Here is a 14,401-nt window from a genome sequence, read left to right as displayed (position 1 = left end):
AGGCGACCGGACAAGTATTGACCCGACGCGACCGAGCGTTCTGATTTCGTCCTCGACCAATGAAGCATCGATCCTCTTCTGTTTTCCCTCTCCTTCTGGTTTTCGCTCTCTCTTTCTCTCTCTCTCTCTCTCTCTCTTTCTTTGTCCCTATACTTATCTCCCTTTCTCTTTAATGCTCTTTTCCTTTCCATCTCATTCCCACTATTATTGTCTCCTTTTCATTTCGATATCGTTGCCTTCCAAATCTGAAAACCCATCCAAACAACTAATCTTTCGAATCCCTTAATTATGATTTTCCTTAGAAGACACGCAGCGAATCGTACGACTCGACTCCGGACATAACATTTCCAAGGAAAGAAAGAGAGACAGAAGGAGAGAAACAGAGAGAAAGCGAGATATAGACAGAGAGAGAGAGAGAGAGAGAGAGGGAGAGTAAAAGAGAGGGGAAGAGGGTTGCGTCGGTACTAAGTCCATGGCTCCGTACAGTGCGTAATTAGAAACCTTTGTGCAAAATGAATACTGTTAATTAACGTACCTAAAAAGACATTATACACCCCTGGGATGGTAAACTAAATATGGCCTCGGGGCGAGCGTATTACACCGTTCACGGTGTAAATAAGCGATTTGCGCTTGCCATCTCGTTTTGAGCTTTTCTCCTGTCTCTTCGTAAAGCGCGCGTTAAATCGTATGTAATTGTTACTTCTCTTACTGTTACTTAGGAGAAAAGAAACTTCTGAAACTCGATCGACAAATTTATATACAGACTATGTATATATATATATATATATATATATATATATATATATATGTATATATATATATATTATGCATATAATATGTATATCACTTCCAATATATCGGATTATTATCGAATAAGAAAATTTGTCTCGGGTTTCTCCGCAAGTCAAAAAGAAAGACTAGAATTATTCATTGTTCGTGATAATTCGAGCCTCCGTCTATATTAATACTCGTTTAATGATTCATCTCTGTTCGAGGCTGTCGATGACGAGGGCAAGGCAAGCTTTTTCTCTTTTAATTTTTTAATTTTTTTTTTTTTTTGTTTTTTATTATCGTACGACGGTCGTGCCTCGAACGGCTTCATATTAATTGCGGCTTGACTCATTAATTCGTTCGTATTATCTCAGCACCCCGAGCGAGAGATTGCCAGAAACCGTTGGTTCTACTTTCCCTCTTTTTCTCTCACTCTTCATCTGCATCTCTCTCTCTCTCTCTCTCTCTCTCTTTCGCTCTCGCTCTCTCTCTTTCTTTATTTCTTTCTTTCTTTCTCTCTCTCTCTCTCTTTCTCTCTCGCTCTCTCGCTCTCGCTCTCGCTTTTCGCGAGTCGACTCGAGTTCGGTGAGCAATTACAATATGAAAGGCGCATAAATCAGCGGCTTTAATTAACGCGTTGTTATTATCATTATGACACCGGCCTGAGATTATAATATCGTCGAATGCTGCTCGAGAATACCTCGAAGCTCGTCGTCCTCGAGATTTCTCTCGTTTGAAAAGACTATCGCCCGTTTCTTATTCTTTGTTGAAATTTTAGATCGTCGAAAAAAGAGAGAGAGAGAGAGAGAGAGAGAGAGAGTGAGAAGACGAAAGAAGAAGAGGAAGGTAGGAGGTAGGGTGAAAAAAATTTCGTTTCTTTTCCCTTTCATTTGACTCATCTCTACGAATTTATCACCAATCGAGATACATAATGAAATCATAAATATGATCGTAAATTTTGTAAAGGCTGAATGATTCATACAACAAAATGACATAAATTATAGTCCCTATCCCTCTACCCTACCACCTACTCCCCCCTCATTTTTCGATTCTAATGAAAAGGACGATTCAAAAATTGGAATAAAATATTCTTATCAGGAACTTGTATGAAAATCAATGATTCTCATTAACGTTCATTAGCGGTCGATTGATTACAAAGTGATATCAACAACGTCGGTGCTATCAACGGCACTCCGTTACGCGGCAATAAAACGGTAACCCTTAATCGCAAAAACTCGAAACAGGTTTCTCAAACTCGCCTTTTCCTCTAACGGTAACATTAATGCAACGGCCGATTGAATCTCATGCGAAGGAACGTTCCATCGTCCACCTACCGCGTCGAATTTTACATCGGCAACAAAACACCATAGTTATACATGATCTTTTATGACGTGATTACATTTTGTTATTCGATCCTTGTTAACCGATCTGCCAGAGACAAAAGAGGAATTGGGATATTAGAAATGTTGGCATTGAGAAAAATGTTCAATCATTTTATTTTACCTATCTATCTATCTATCTATCTATCTATCTATCTATCTATCTATCTATCTATTTCTCTCTTTCTCTTTCCTCGTTCTCTTGACTGTGAAACAGTCTGTGAAAGCACGATTTCTCTATTACCGTCAGTTAATAGGGTTTTTAAGAGTCAAGTGGTACCTCGCATCCTCGGAACCGTGACGAGGGTGTGTGTAGGAGGAGGTCGTTCGATTCGAGAAGGGTGGATAGAGAGAGATAGAGAAACATTGAGGGAAGAGGGTACGTCGTTCTGGTCACGAAAGGGATGAAGAGAAGAGGAGAAAGGGATGGGTATCGGAAGATTCAAAAGCAGAGCCAATAAGCGGAGTTCGCTCGCGCGCGCGATTTTATGCCATTGGACTATGTGCGTAAATTCGTATACGTATACGTATGTCTATGTACTTGCATGCATAGATACCTATTTATGTATACATAGGCGTATGTATATATATATATAGATATATATATATATATATATGTATACTCGGAGAAGAAGAGAACCGGGTGGCCGTAGAATTTCAGAAACATCGCTCACTCGATACTCATAATCAAGTAATCACAGATGATGCGAGTGGTACGTTTCAGCTATCAGCTAATTCCCCTATCGATATGCCGCGCCTCTTAGCCAGGGATTCTCAATCGTCGTGATAACTACGCCTCGTTCGAACGATTTTAACCTTGCTTATATTCATATCTTTTCCTCCGATAATACTCCCTGTATTTTTTTACTACTGGAAACTCGAACTTCCAGTAATACTGAGCGACCCTGTCGTGTTTTTTAATTAATCGAATTATTGAACTGTATCGCAATCGAATTGAATTAAGTTTCGACGCTGCGTGGTGTAAGCTGGAAGAGCGCAATTTTCTGTCATTATTGCAGTTACTTTCTCTCTCTCTCTCTCTCTCTCTCTCTCTATCTATCTATCTCTATCTCTCTTTCTTTCTCTTCCTTCCCCTTTTTCTCTATCTCCATCTATCTATCTCTTGCTTTCATTCTCTTCTTCTTCATCGTTCATTCGAACTCTGTCTAATTCGCAATACGCTTTCCCTTCCCGTCCTTCTCTCTCTCTCTCTCTCTCTCTCTCTCTCTCTCTCTATCTCTCTCTATCTCTCTCTATCTCTCTTTCTCTGATGCTTTGTTTCCACTGTTAATCAGTCTATCCTTTTCGCACTCTTACTTATCCGTCGTTCTTCACCCTTCGACTATATTCGGCTGTCGCACGAGAACGTAGGCCACCCTTTTCCGACACACGCAGGAAAAGCGAACGAGCACGCACGCAGGCAAGCACGCAGAGAACGATACTACCCGTACGTACAACAACGCATTCAAGTTAGCTATATCGACTCTGCACCACGTGCTTCCACTAATTACTTATCCAGCTGTATATCGAAGTACGAAGCGCGCCACATACGGGCGTTACTCTACCGTTATCCGCCTTTTCGAGTAGTTCCGCATGACGTCACACCGACGACATAGACTATATGATCCTCGATCCTTGATCGCCGACTGTACCTAATATCATCTCCTTTATCTTCAAATAGCTTACTATTGTCCCATCCCCCCCCCCCCCCAACAGATAGAGAAAGTTTATTTTAACATCAAGAGATCCGCATGTTTCGCGTTATATTCAATATGAATCATTCACTCAACGAAACTTTTCATTATATATCAAACGAAGATTAAAATATATTATTTAGTTTACGCTTCTATTCATATTACAGACGATAATTATATTTATTCTTATCGTATCATATAATCTTTGCATTACTTTTTTTTGTAGATTTAAAAAAATCTTATGTAAAGTCTTGAATATTTACAATGGAGAAAGGAAGAGCGAGAGAGAGAGCGAGAGAGAGAGCGAGAGAGAGAGAGAGAGAGAGCCTAATGTTTTTTCCCCAAAAGCACTCGAGACACTATACGAGCTTAAAAACTCTAGCTTGAAATAGAATTCGAGAGAATAAGACGATGAGGGATAAAAAAAGATAGACGGAGTTGAGAAAGAAAGGTGGAGAGGAAGCGGAAGGGATTGGTCTAACCAAACTTAATTGAATCCCAGTCCGAATGTATAATATGTAGACTGGCTGCATAACGTCGTGAAACCAGCAGAGGTTCTCACGTTCGTCTGGCATCTAGCATACGTCGTCGAGAAGGTTATTCGTATAAGGCCGAATTCTGAGAACCGTTCGCGGAATTAGATATACAATAATGTAAGCAGAGCCCGTTGCGGTGTAAGGGTTGGTGGTAAGGTCATGTATATTCATACATCGGTCGACCCACCTCCGATTCTCTCGCTTAACCACCCTCGCGTGGTCCTCCTACTCTCCTCACCCTCTTACTCTTTCTCTCTCTCTCTCTCTCTCTTTCTCTATGTCTATCTCCACCCCCTAGCTACCCCTCTTTAAGGAGAGAACTAAACAACGGCAGTACGAATAGATTTACACCGCGTCCGCACACGGTTTACGACTTGTGCTAAGATGTCTGTGATAAAGAATATTCTGAATATATTCAGAATTTGTTGGCACGATGACACGAAAGTTAGAAAGATATGAGCTTAAGGAAGTTTTTTTTTTTCTAAGTAAAGAGAGAGAGAGAGAGAGAGAAAAGAGAGTAAACGTTCGTTGGATTAATTTACGTAAATATCGCAGTATAATAAATTGGATAGTTTTTTCTTATTGTATTATAAAACTTAATCATTGTACTTGACCACGAGCAACGAGGAAGCTCGTTCTTTCGGACGACGCGAAAGGCAATAACCGAAAAGCCTTTGGAGTTTCGCAAGCTCAAAGGCGAATATCGGGGATCATAATGAAGGATTCCATTTACAAGTAAGATTCGAGCGAACGCGACTTCATTACCCACGATTTTACCGCGAGCACCTCTCGCGGCATTCGTAATGAGCGATGGTCATTCATTTTAATATCCATTAAATGCAAATATCCTGCCGTCGCGAGCGTTTACTCCTATTTCGAATTATTTCCCCGGATCCTAACCGTAATTAAGCTTTTCGAAGAGACATCGAAGGAGCTTCCGCTCTCTACGGAATCGTTATCGGTAATGATTCCTTTGGGTTCCAAGGGTTCGTTTTAAGCGGACATCGTTGTTAACAAAGTTACGACGAAATTATTGCGAACGGATAGCCGAAGAGAAGGAAGAGAAGATAAAAAAAAAAAAAAAGAAAGAAAGAAAGAAAGAAAGAAAGGAAAGAAAAAAAAAGAAAAAGAGAAAAGAAAGGGGGAAAAGAAATGAAAGGAAGAAGATAAAATAAGAAGAAAGTAGACGGCCTTTCGATATCGTTCAAGGTAAAAATAAGACGCGACACGTTCGAATACCGGGAGAGACTTTCCTCGTAGACAGAAACGACGCTCTTTATAGACTCACCATTCTGCAATCTACCCTTTCTATCGGCCCTAATTTATGTTGAGTAAGGTAACAGCGACCCCACCCTCGTGTTGCTTCGCTAGGAAGGCTCAGTAATGTTTCAAGTGGCTTGTCTGTTGTTAATTTACCCCGGGGTGGAGGCCTTGATGGGGGTTTGTCTACTCACTCTGCCACACTCCATTCGTTACGATAAATCGGTCATTATCTGCAACGAAGCTCTTGAGAATGCGCGGGCGAAGCGCGAATAATATATCGAACTGCTCCCACCATTTTTGATCTGCTTATGAAGTCTCGCAAATAGGACGCTACGTCAGCACGTTGTCGCTTAACGATGAAACGAGCTTACTATATATACTATTACGAAGCTACGGAAGCTACCTAAATTCCTATTATAATATTTTCTCAGCTTGCTTCCGAGGGAATTCAGATTTTCAAATTTTCTTTAGCTCGATAACAACGAAAACGAATCCCCCTTCCCCCTTAATCTAAATATCAATTGGATTAAAGATAAAAACAAAAGATATTGCTACTGCTAATTATCGTTGATAACTCTGCTCTGAAGTATCTCTTATTACAAATGGACGGGACAATCAAAAATTTTCGAAAACAAAAAAGGTTAGACAATTTTTACAGAGTTTATATTCGCGGAGACTTTCTACGAGGCTCTCGCTCGTAAACACACGCTGGAAACGAGGACGCAACCCTTTCCCGCATGTCCTCGCACCCTTTCACGGCGGCGCCCAGGCCGACTCGGCTGGAACATTAATATCGCGAAATGAAGCTCATTTGCATATAAATAAGGCAGTGGGGTAGAGTGGGCGAGGCAAGGGAGTACCACCAGGATGAACCACCCCCGTCGTTCACTCCCTCTCTCTGTCTCTCTCCCTCTCTCTCTCTCTCTATCTCTCTCTCTCTCTCTCTCTCTCTTTCTCTCTCTTTCTCTCTCTCTCTCTCTCTCTCTCTCTCTCTCTGGTTCCTCTCCTCTTCTCCTCTACGGCGCCTTCCTTCCCTCTTCGTCCTGGTCCTCTCTTCCAACGACCCACGCCTCGCCTCGCAGGAACCCCACCCTCGACTAATTACACTTACAGACAAAGCGGCTCGAGCCGAAGGGTTGGTCGCTCGACTCACTACTACCCCATCATCGTCTCTCTGTCTCTGTCTCCCTATCTCCGTCTCTGTCTCTTCCGACTCTCCTGATAACACTGGTTCGCAATGACCACGTGATAATTGCAACCCCTTCTACTCTCGTTTCCTCGAGGATATTCATCGTACTAGAACTGTCGCTTTACTTTGGGACAAGTAAACTGTCTAAACCTAATCGATCTAACGATTCGTGAACTGGACAGGAGAATCTTCATGTCTTACGAGAAGAACAATTTCTACCAATATAGTCTTCGTCATCCTTCGATCGTTAAAACCCTTCCTTCCTCCATAGATAAGGATTGGCAAAAGGAAATGTTGAACGTCGACCAAAGAAAAAAGAAAAAAAAAACAAAACAAAAAGGAAAGAAAAAGAAAAAACAAAAGAAAGGAAAAAAGCAAAAAAGAGAAATGACAAAACGAAACCGGCTTTACTTTTTTCCTTCCCCATTCCTAAGATCCTAGAATTAAATGAACATTCGGAATATATTTTCGGGTACGTCTTTAACAAGATCAAGCTTTGAATTCGAAGAGAAAATCGTAAAGGTGGTTTGGGAGAAGATTCGAATATACTGTGGAATTGGAAAGAAGCGAGAGAATTGTTAAAAAAAACGCGTATTACCGATTCCGGAATACGGCCATTAGTCTGAAGTCGGACGGAGTTGGGTGTGAGTTCGAAGGTACGTTCTGGTGGGGTGTGTTGGCTATCGTTTATTAAGCGCAAACAGATATTAATGTATTTTTACACGCGGCTACGGCTTTCGTTTGAAAGCCGACGACGGTGGCGGCGACGGTCGACGCCAGCGACGCCGCTGGCGCGGCTCGCGGGCTTCGAAGCCAAATCCAATTACTTTTATTCGGGCGAAATGAGTGCAGCTAAGTCATTAATACTAATCAATGGACCGGACCGACGGAGGATGGCGAATGGGTAGGAGGTGGTACTACTGCTGGTGCCTCTACCACCGCTGCTGCTGTTGCCGGTGATTCTCTCTGGTTGGTTGTACTCGTGCTTGCACGAGCACGCGCGCGCGCGCGCAAGCACCTACTACTCGCTTCCCAGGAATTACCCATAACTCAAACGGTCGAAATGACTTTATTGCAAAAAACTTGCGCTTTGCCTCGCGCGCTTTGGCCTCGGCTCGCTTCGCGTCGTATACGCATTGTTAAAGGGCTGCTCGCCCATCGATAAGTAATGTTTATTGTTGCATTTCCAACGACCGACCACCACCCACTTTAACCTACCTCTCATCCTCTCCTCCCCCCGCCCCCTCTCTCTCTTCTTCTACTTTTTTACTCATACTATTGCAACTCTTCTGCTCTCCCCTACGTATCGTTTTTTAACGTCCTTCCGCCATACGCGTAGAGATATATCGTACGTTCTATCCCCTATCCCCTTTCCCCATTCCACTCCTCTTCGTCCTCTTCATCCTCTTCATCCTCACCCTTTTCCTCATCCAGCACGAACTCTCTCCTCTTGCCTCGTTTGCTTTCGACGAGAGGGTAGCAAGGGGCTGTATCTGTCTCTCGCATTTTTCGTATTAGCGAGATGGTCCGTGGTGGAGCTTTTGCTAACGATTTTTTACCGATTGGTCCTACCATCCTGCTACCTACCAATTCTTCCCCAAAATTGAAAGCATTATGATGCTGTACCGTTCCAGTCATCGAACGCGCCTTTTTGAATTTCCCTCCAATGAATCCCTATCTGACACGAGCGCAAAACATCCTAACGATTCTGTCTATCCTTTTTCTTTTTTCGGCAAAATCATTTATTTTTTTTTTTTTCACTCTATCGTTTCTTCGTTTTATAAATAATCATGATTGTCATCACTTCGAACGTGATTGTAATCTTTAGTAATATAATTATTTAAAAATATTTTCATTAAATCGTTCTATTCAAAATAGAAAATTTTTCATAGTTATGAGACATTTCGATTCATCTTTATATAATAGTATACAATTTAGTTATTAACAATAATAATTTTTATCAAATTTATTATACTTATAAGATAAAACGTGTATGTTACTAAAACGTACGGAATATTTTCAACTTTTGATTAGATTTATGCTCACATTTAACATTAATGAATATTGCTGACATATTGCAATATTGTTAAAAAAAATCGATAGTCACCTGTTACCATCAGATTTAAGTGATATTTATCTCAAATTGTATTAAATAATATCAGAAAAAGAGATAGGCAGAGTGAAGAGATGACGGCAAGCGACAGAGTTTATTAATTTGTGTGAAATGCCAAAAGCCCGTAAACATACGTTTCTACAGCTTTATATATACATATCTCTCTCTCTCTCTCTCTTTATATGTATATTTACACACACACACACACATATTCATACTATATATATATATATACACATACATACAATATATATAAATGTATGTGTGTGTTTACATGTATATATCGTTTACGCACTTTTACAAACAAAATGGCGGGGGCACCCGAGCATTCAACTAATCCCCCTCGACTCGTCCATTTAATATGGGGGTAGAAGGGGGTTTGTGATGGCCCAGGCAGCCATGCTACTGCTCTTTATAGTCATTTACGAATTTGGACGGGGGAAAAAAAAAAATATTGTACTACCTCGTAGGTGTACGTACGCTCAACCATTTCTCCTATTTTCGTCCGTTACCTATCGAACCGGGGCTTTATCTATTTTTTATGTAATGAAATGCCTCGTGTTGGTAACGTTGGTTGGTTGGTGTAGGGGTTGGTATTTTATAGTAGTAGAAGGACGATTTATATGTAAGCCAAACGAGCGTGCACTGGCGTCACTTTTACGAAAATTTAAAATCATTTATATATATATATATATATTTTCTTTTTTGTTGTTGTTGTTTTCAAAGCTTCTTTTACTATTATAACAATTGTTTTATAAAGCATTTTTATATGTCCTAATTTTATTGCATTTTTTTCTTTCAAAATTATTTTAATATTTCAATACTTTGTCGCGATACTTAAGAGATGATAATTAAGGATAACAGACTATCTTGCTAAAGGATAAGTTAAAGTATAGATAGATACATAGGAGGATAGTTCCTCTACAAAATCCGATATCTGTTAGTCTTTCTCTCTCTCTCTCTTCCTCTCTCTCTCTCTCTCTCTCTCTCTCTCACTCTCTCTTCTTGGATATCCTCCCGGCAGCTCTTGCGGGTACGTCGCGGAAAGCGGGTGAAAGCTTTTCTCAGGATTTATTCATGGGGGCCAAGTCACCTGGGGGACACTTTTTCCCGAATTACCTCGGGTGTCGAAGCTCTAAAACGCTTAATCTGTATCCAACTATGGCGATACACGTTCCGGCATATTTCCATGCCATTATGCAAAGAGGCCGCACCGGTAACATTACTCCGTACAACACCAGCATCGTGCGACGCTGGTGAAACCCGTCTCTCTCTCTCTCTCATTCTCTCTATCTTTCTCTCTCCTTCTCTTTCTTCTACGCGCATATAGATATCTATATATCTCTATCTTTCTCTATAGACTCACGTGTGGTAGTAAAGCATCGTGGCTTGTACGTACTCTCCATCGATTTATTATAATTTAGATTGTCTTCTAAGAACCCGTCTATACATACGTATATATATATATATATACATACATACATACATATATATACATATATATATATACACACGTGTTAGCTTGTATACGTGTGTGCAAAGTACGTAAGAACGTACCTACATACGTACATACGTTCATGTACATAGGACGCACATACGTGACAGTGTATATCCACTTTAATGCGCCGGGCGTCCGTTAATTATTCCTCGGGTATCCCCGTAAATATGCATGAATTATATATCGCGTTGCACGAAAGCCGAAGAAGGAGAGATAGGGACAGGTCATTAATATATTTTTTTCTCTTCTCCCTATATCCCCCTATTTCCCCCATTGCCCTACCTTTCTCTCTCTCTTTCTCTCTCCCTCCCTTTCTCTCTCTCTTTCTCTCTCTCTCTCTCTCTCTCTCTCTCTCTCTCTCTCTCTCTCTTTCTCACTCTTTCCCTCTCAACGATTGCCACGTAGAACGCCTAATATACACGGCGAATCACTTCCGTCGCTTGCCTCGTCATAATTTTACGTAATACCTACGTCTCTCCTTCGTCGTCGATCAAGCAACATGTTCTCGGCTAAATGGACGTCGCCAATTCGAATCGCAAAAGGCTATCGAGCGAATTTACGATCGGCTTTGCCTCGAGTCATGAAATTCTAAAGAAAATTACGTCGATTTGTGTCACCGATCCCTTACCTCTTCACTTCCTACGTGATTTCTAACTTTGTAATGATAACGATGATAAGTTTTATGTTGGCAATCGATCATATTATCAAAAGTGATTACGCATTCGACACGATAATTTTTTAGTCTCTTTGAATTATCAACGATACTTCGAAATCTCTTTTGGCTTAACGATCGTTGGTTGATAAAAAGAAAAGAAAAGAAAGGAAAAAAAAAAAAGAAAAGAAAAAAAAGAAAAATAGAAAGAAAAAGAGAGAAAATGGGGGAGGGGGGAAAAAAAAGAAAGGAAAGAAAAATAAAGGAAAAAGAACAAGCGCGAACAAATTTTTAACGACAATCGCACCACCTTTCGCTGATAATTTTGGTACTCTGCCTTCCTCTCAACATCTCTCACTCTTGCTCCCACTCTCTCTCTCTCTCTCTCTCTCTCTCTCTCTTCTTTTTTCTATTTCTATCTCTCTGTTTCTCATACACCTTCCCACACATCTACAATGATCGAATTTATTCTTCTTTTTTCTCCATTTCGGATGTCTACCATTATTTCGAAGCGAAGCATTTATACCTATATGTGATAGCTAGACCGTGAATGATTATTAATCAATTTTCAGCGTTAAACGTGCCGCCGCAATAAAAAGCGTGGTACGTTAACGAACCACGCGCGTATAATTGAGCATTTTGGCGAGAATGATTGCAAGCTTGTGCTAAAACCTTTGCGTGCTCGTTCGATTGATTTCGGATAGGGAGAGAAAGAGAAAAATAGAAAAAGAGAGAGATATACACACATATATATATATATATATATATATATATATATATATAAAAGAGAGAGAGAGAGAGAGAGAGAGAGAGCGGATAAAAAAAAATGTCCCGTGCCTCTATTTTTCGATGGATAGGAACATTGAGGCACGTCATGACCATCAGTACAAATGCTATCGACGAGAGAACAGATAATTCAGCGTATCATCAAACTCGACGTTCTATTGTCTTCGATAATTATAATCGTAATTTTCTTAGTCCTCCATTTTATATAAGTATATATTAAGTATACTCACATATATGTATATTATTTTTTACAGATATAATATTTATTATATAATATTTTCTCACATTTCTCGATTTTATATAATATATATATTCAATCCTTATTATACGAACATTAGTGCGTGATTTTTGTTATATCAATTATACGGAATAAATTAATTTGATTTTTAAAATAAGCTCGATTCTTAAAATTTATTCGTGACAAATCATTTTTCTAATGAAATCATTTATTATTTTAGGACAGCGACAGGAGTAGCAGTGGAAGTCCAGAACCAGCGACAGGCGCTATGCACGAACATCAAATGATGTTGGAAGATATAAAGAATTCGCGGAAAAGACGACGGACTCCGTCTCCTGAGAACTTACATCAAGCGAAACGTGCAGCCGTACCACAAGCACATCTTAATGGAACCAGTAAGTATCAATAGAGAGAATAAGTATCAATCAATCGAGAACGTTAATTTTATTTTTTAATATCAATTGTATTTTATAGTGGCCGCGATGGTTACCCTTCAAAATCTACAAAATTTAGAAAATCTACAGAGTTTGGAGAGTCCCGAATCGGCGACAGGCTCGCTTCATGAACATCAAATGATGATGGACGATGTAAAAAATTCTCGGAAAAGACGGCGAAGTCCGTCGCCGGAAAATCTCCATCAAGCGAAACGAGCGGCGGTAGCGCAAGCTCATCTCAATGGAACTAGTAAGGATCGAAATTTCTTTATTTATATTTTCTTACGAGTAGGATTAGATTTAGATGGTTCAGTATTAATAGAAAAATTATTTAGCATCGCGAATTATTTATAATTACAGTGGCCGGTATGGTGACTCTACAGAACCTTCAAAATCTAGCGAATCTTCAGAATCTTCCGCAGGTCGCTTCATTGGCTGCTGGTCTTCAGGGAATGACGGCTGGACTGAGCAACAATCAGTTGATCAATACCCCTTTGAATCTCACCGTTAGCTCATCCGGTAGAGACAACATTAATTTTCTTAATAATTAAACGATGGAAATAGATCAAAGAGAATATTTGATGTATCGTCAAATTGGTCTTTTTTTTTTCCTTTATAGGGGGCACCGCACCAACTGCCTCGAGTACAACAGCAGGACCACATCTTTTACCACCAAGTCCAGCGCCAATGGTGACGTTACCTCAGCTATTGTCTCAACCACAACCAGTAGCAATGCCGCAATTCATCCTTATGTCCGGTCAATTAGTTCAGGGTCTTCAAGGAGCCCAACTTTTAATCCCTACCTCTCAAGGTAAGTCATTTGTAATCCATCGTTAACTGTATATAATAAATTTCTCGAATCAATATGACGAAGAGAAATGTATATAAATACATAATAATATTGTCCGATCAATATACGATATATAATATTATATCGACTATCTCTGGTCAGTTTCAACGAAGGCTGACCAGTCGGCCATACTTAGTAGTGCTTCTAGATCGCCTCGGCAAGCATAGGGCAAACTCTGCAACTAATTTCAATGTATAATTAACGTCTCACTACCCCATTCCAACCTTACAGATCCTTGTCCCACCCATAGCTGCTCTTTCCCCGTTGCTCCTTTCCTTGGTCCCGCCCTTCGAACTATCCCTTCTCGCCCGGCTACTCTAGCTGGACATCAGCTTCGCGGATTCGACGGCTATTATATCGATTGTGGTCCGCGCTAACTTCGTTTCTACCAAGTTAAGTTCCTATTCTGGCAATCGAGGGACATAGAGAGAGGGAGAGAGAGAGAGAGAGAGGCAGAGAGAGAAGGTTGAGACTACGAAGAGTGAGAGAGAAAGAGAGAGAGAGAGAGAGACGAAAATGATAGAGAACCATAAAGCAGCCTAAGTATATTGAAGTTTGAGACCGATACGAATTGACTACGATTCAATGAAGAATTACATCATGGCAAACAATGTTTATATTCCTCTCTTACGTCTAAATATTTAACAAATATAAATACATAAATGTACATCGTAGAAAGCGCTTTGAAAGATATTTATTAGAAAATATTTTTAATCTTAATGATATGAAAGTTCGAAAGAAAACTAAAAGATGTAAAAGTTCTTCAACTTATTATTCGTTATCGTAAACTATAATCGGATTGTCAGTTGACATTAACTCAGAACGTGAAACTTTTATGGCTGTTCGGAATACAGGATTTGCTTAGCTTGGCTATAGGTACCAACACGGGTACGTACTCATGATCAGTAATCATATTAAGCGCGTGTACAGGGTAATCAGATTAGCGGAGCTGGAGGTAATCCCGAAACTATTCTAAGTATGATTAGGCGTCCTTCTCG

At 40.1% G+C, this 14,401-nt stretch overlaps 1 protein-coding gene across 8 annotated transcripts in view; it reads left to right on the top strand.

The window, feature by feature from the left end:
• The window catches only part of pdm3 (POU-domain protein pdm3), a 133,433-nt gene that overhangs the window by 104,582 nt on the left and 14,450 nt on the right, over positions 1 to 14,401 (top strand). For all 8 annotated transcript variants that reach the window (XM_035862057.2, XM_035862056.2, XM_035862055.2 and 5 more), the window contains exons 3-6: positions 12,340 to 12,514; positions 12,594 to 12,803; positions 12,914 to 13,072; positions 13,173 to 13,364. In XM_035862057.2, coding sequence (XP_035717950.1) covers positions 12,340 to 12,514; positions 12,594 to 12,803; positions 12,914 to 13,072; positions 13,173 to 13,364 — 736 coding nt within the window. The remainder of the gene's footprint in view (positions 1 to 12,339; positions 12,515 to 12,593; positions 12,804 to 12,913; positions 13,073 to 13,172; positions 13,365 to 14,401) is intronic.

Source organism: Vespa mandarinia, chromosome 14, assembly GCF_050613455.1.
Source record: "Vespa mandarinia isolate Hongniang chromosome 14, ASM5061345v1, whole genome shotgun sequence".
In the NCBI taxonomy this organism is placed as follows: domain Eukaryota; kingdom Metazoa; phylum Arthropoda; class Insecta; order Hymenoptera; family Vespidae; genus Vespa; species Vespa mandarinia.
This window is presented reverse-complemented; position numbering and strand designations above follow the sequence as displayed.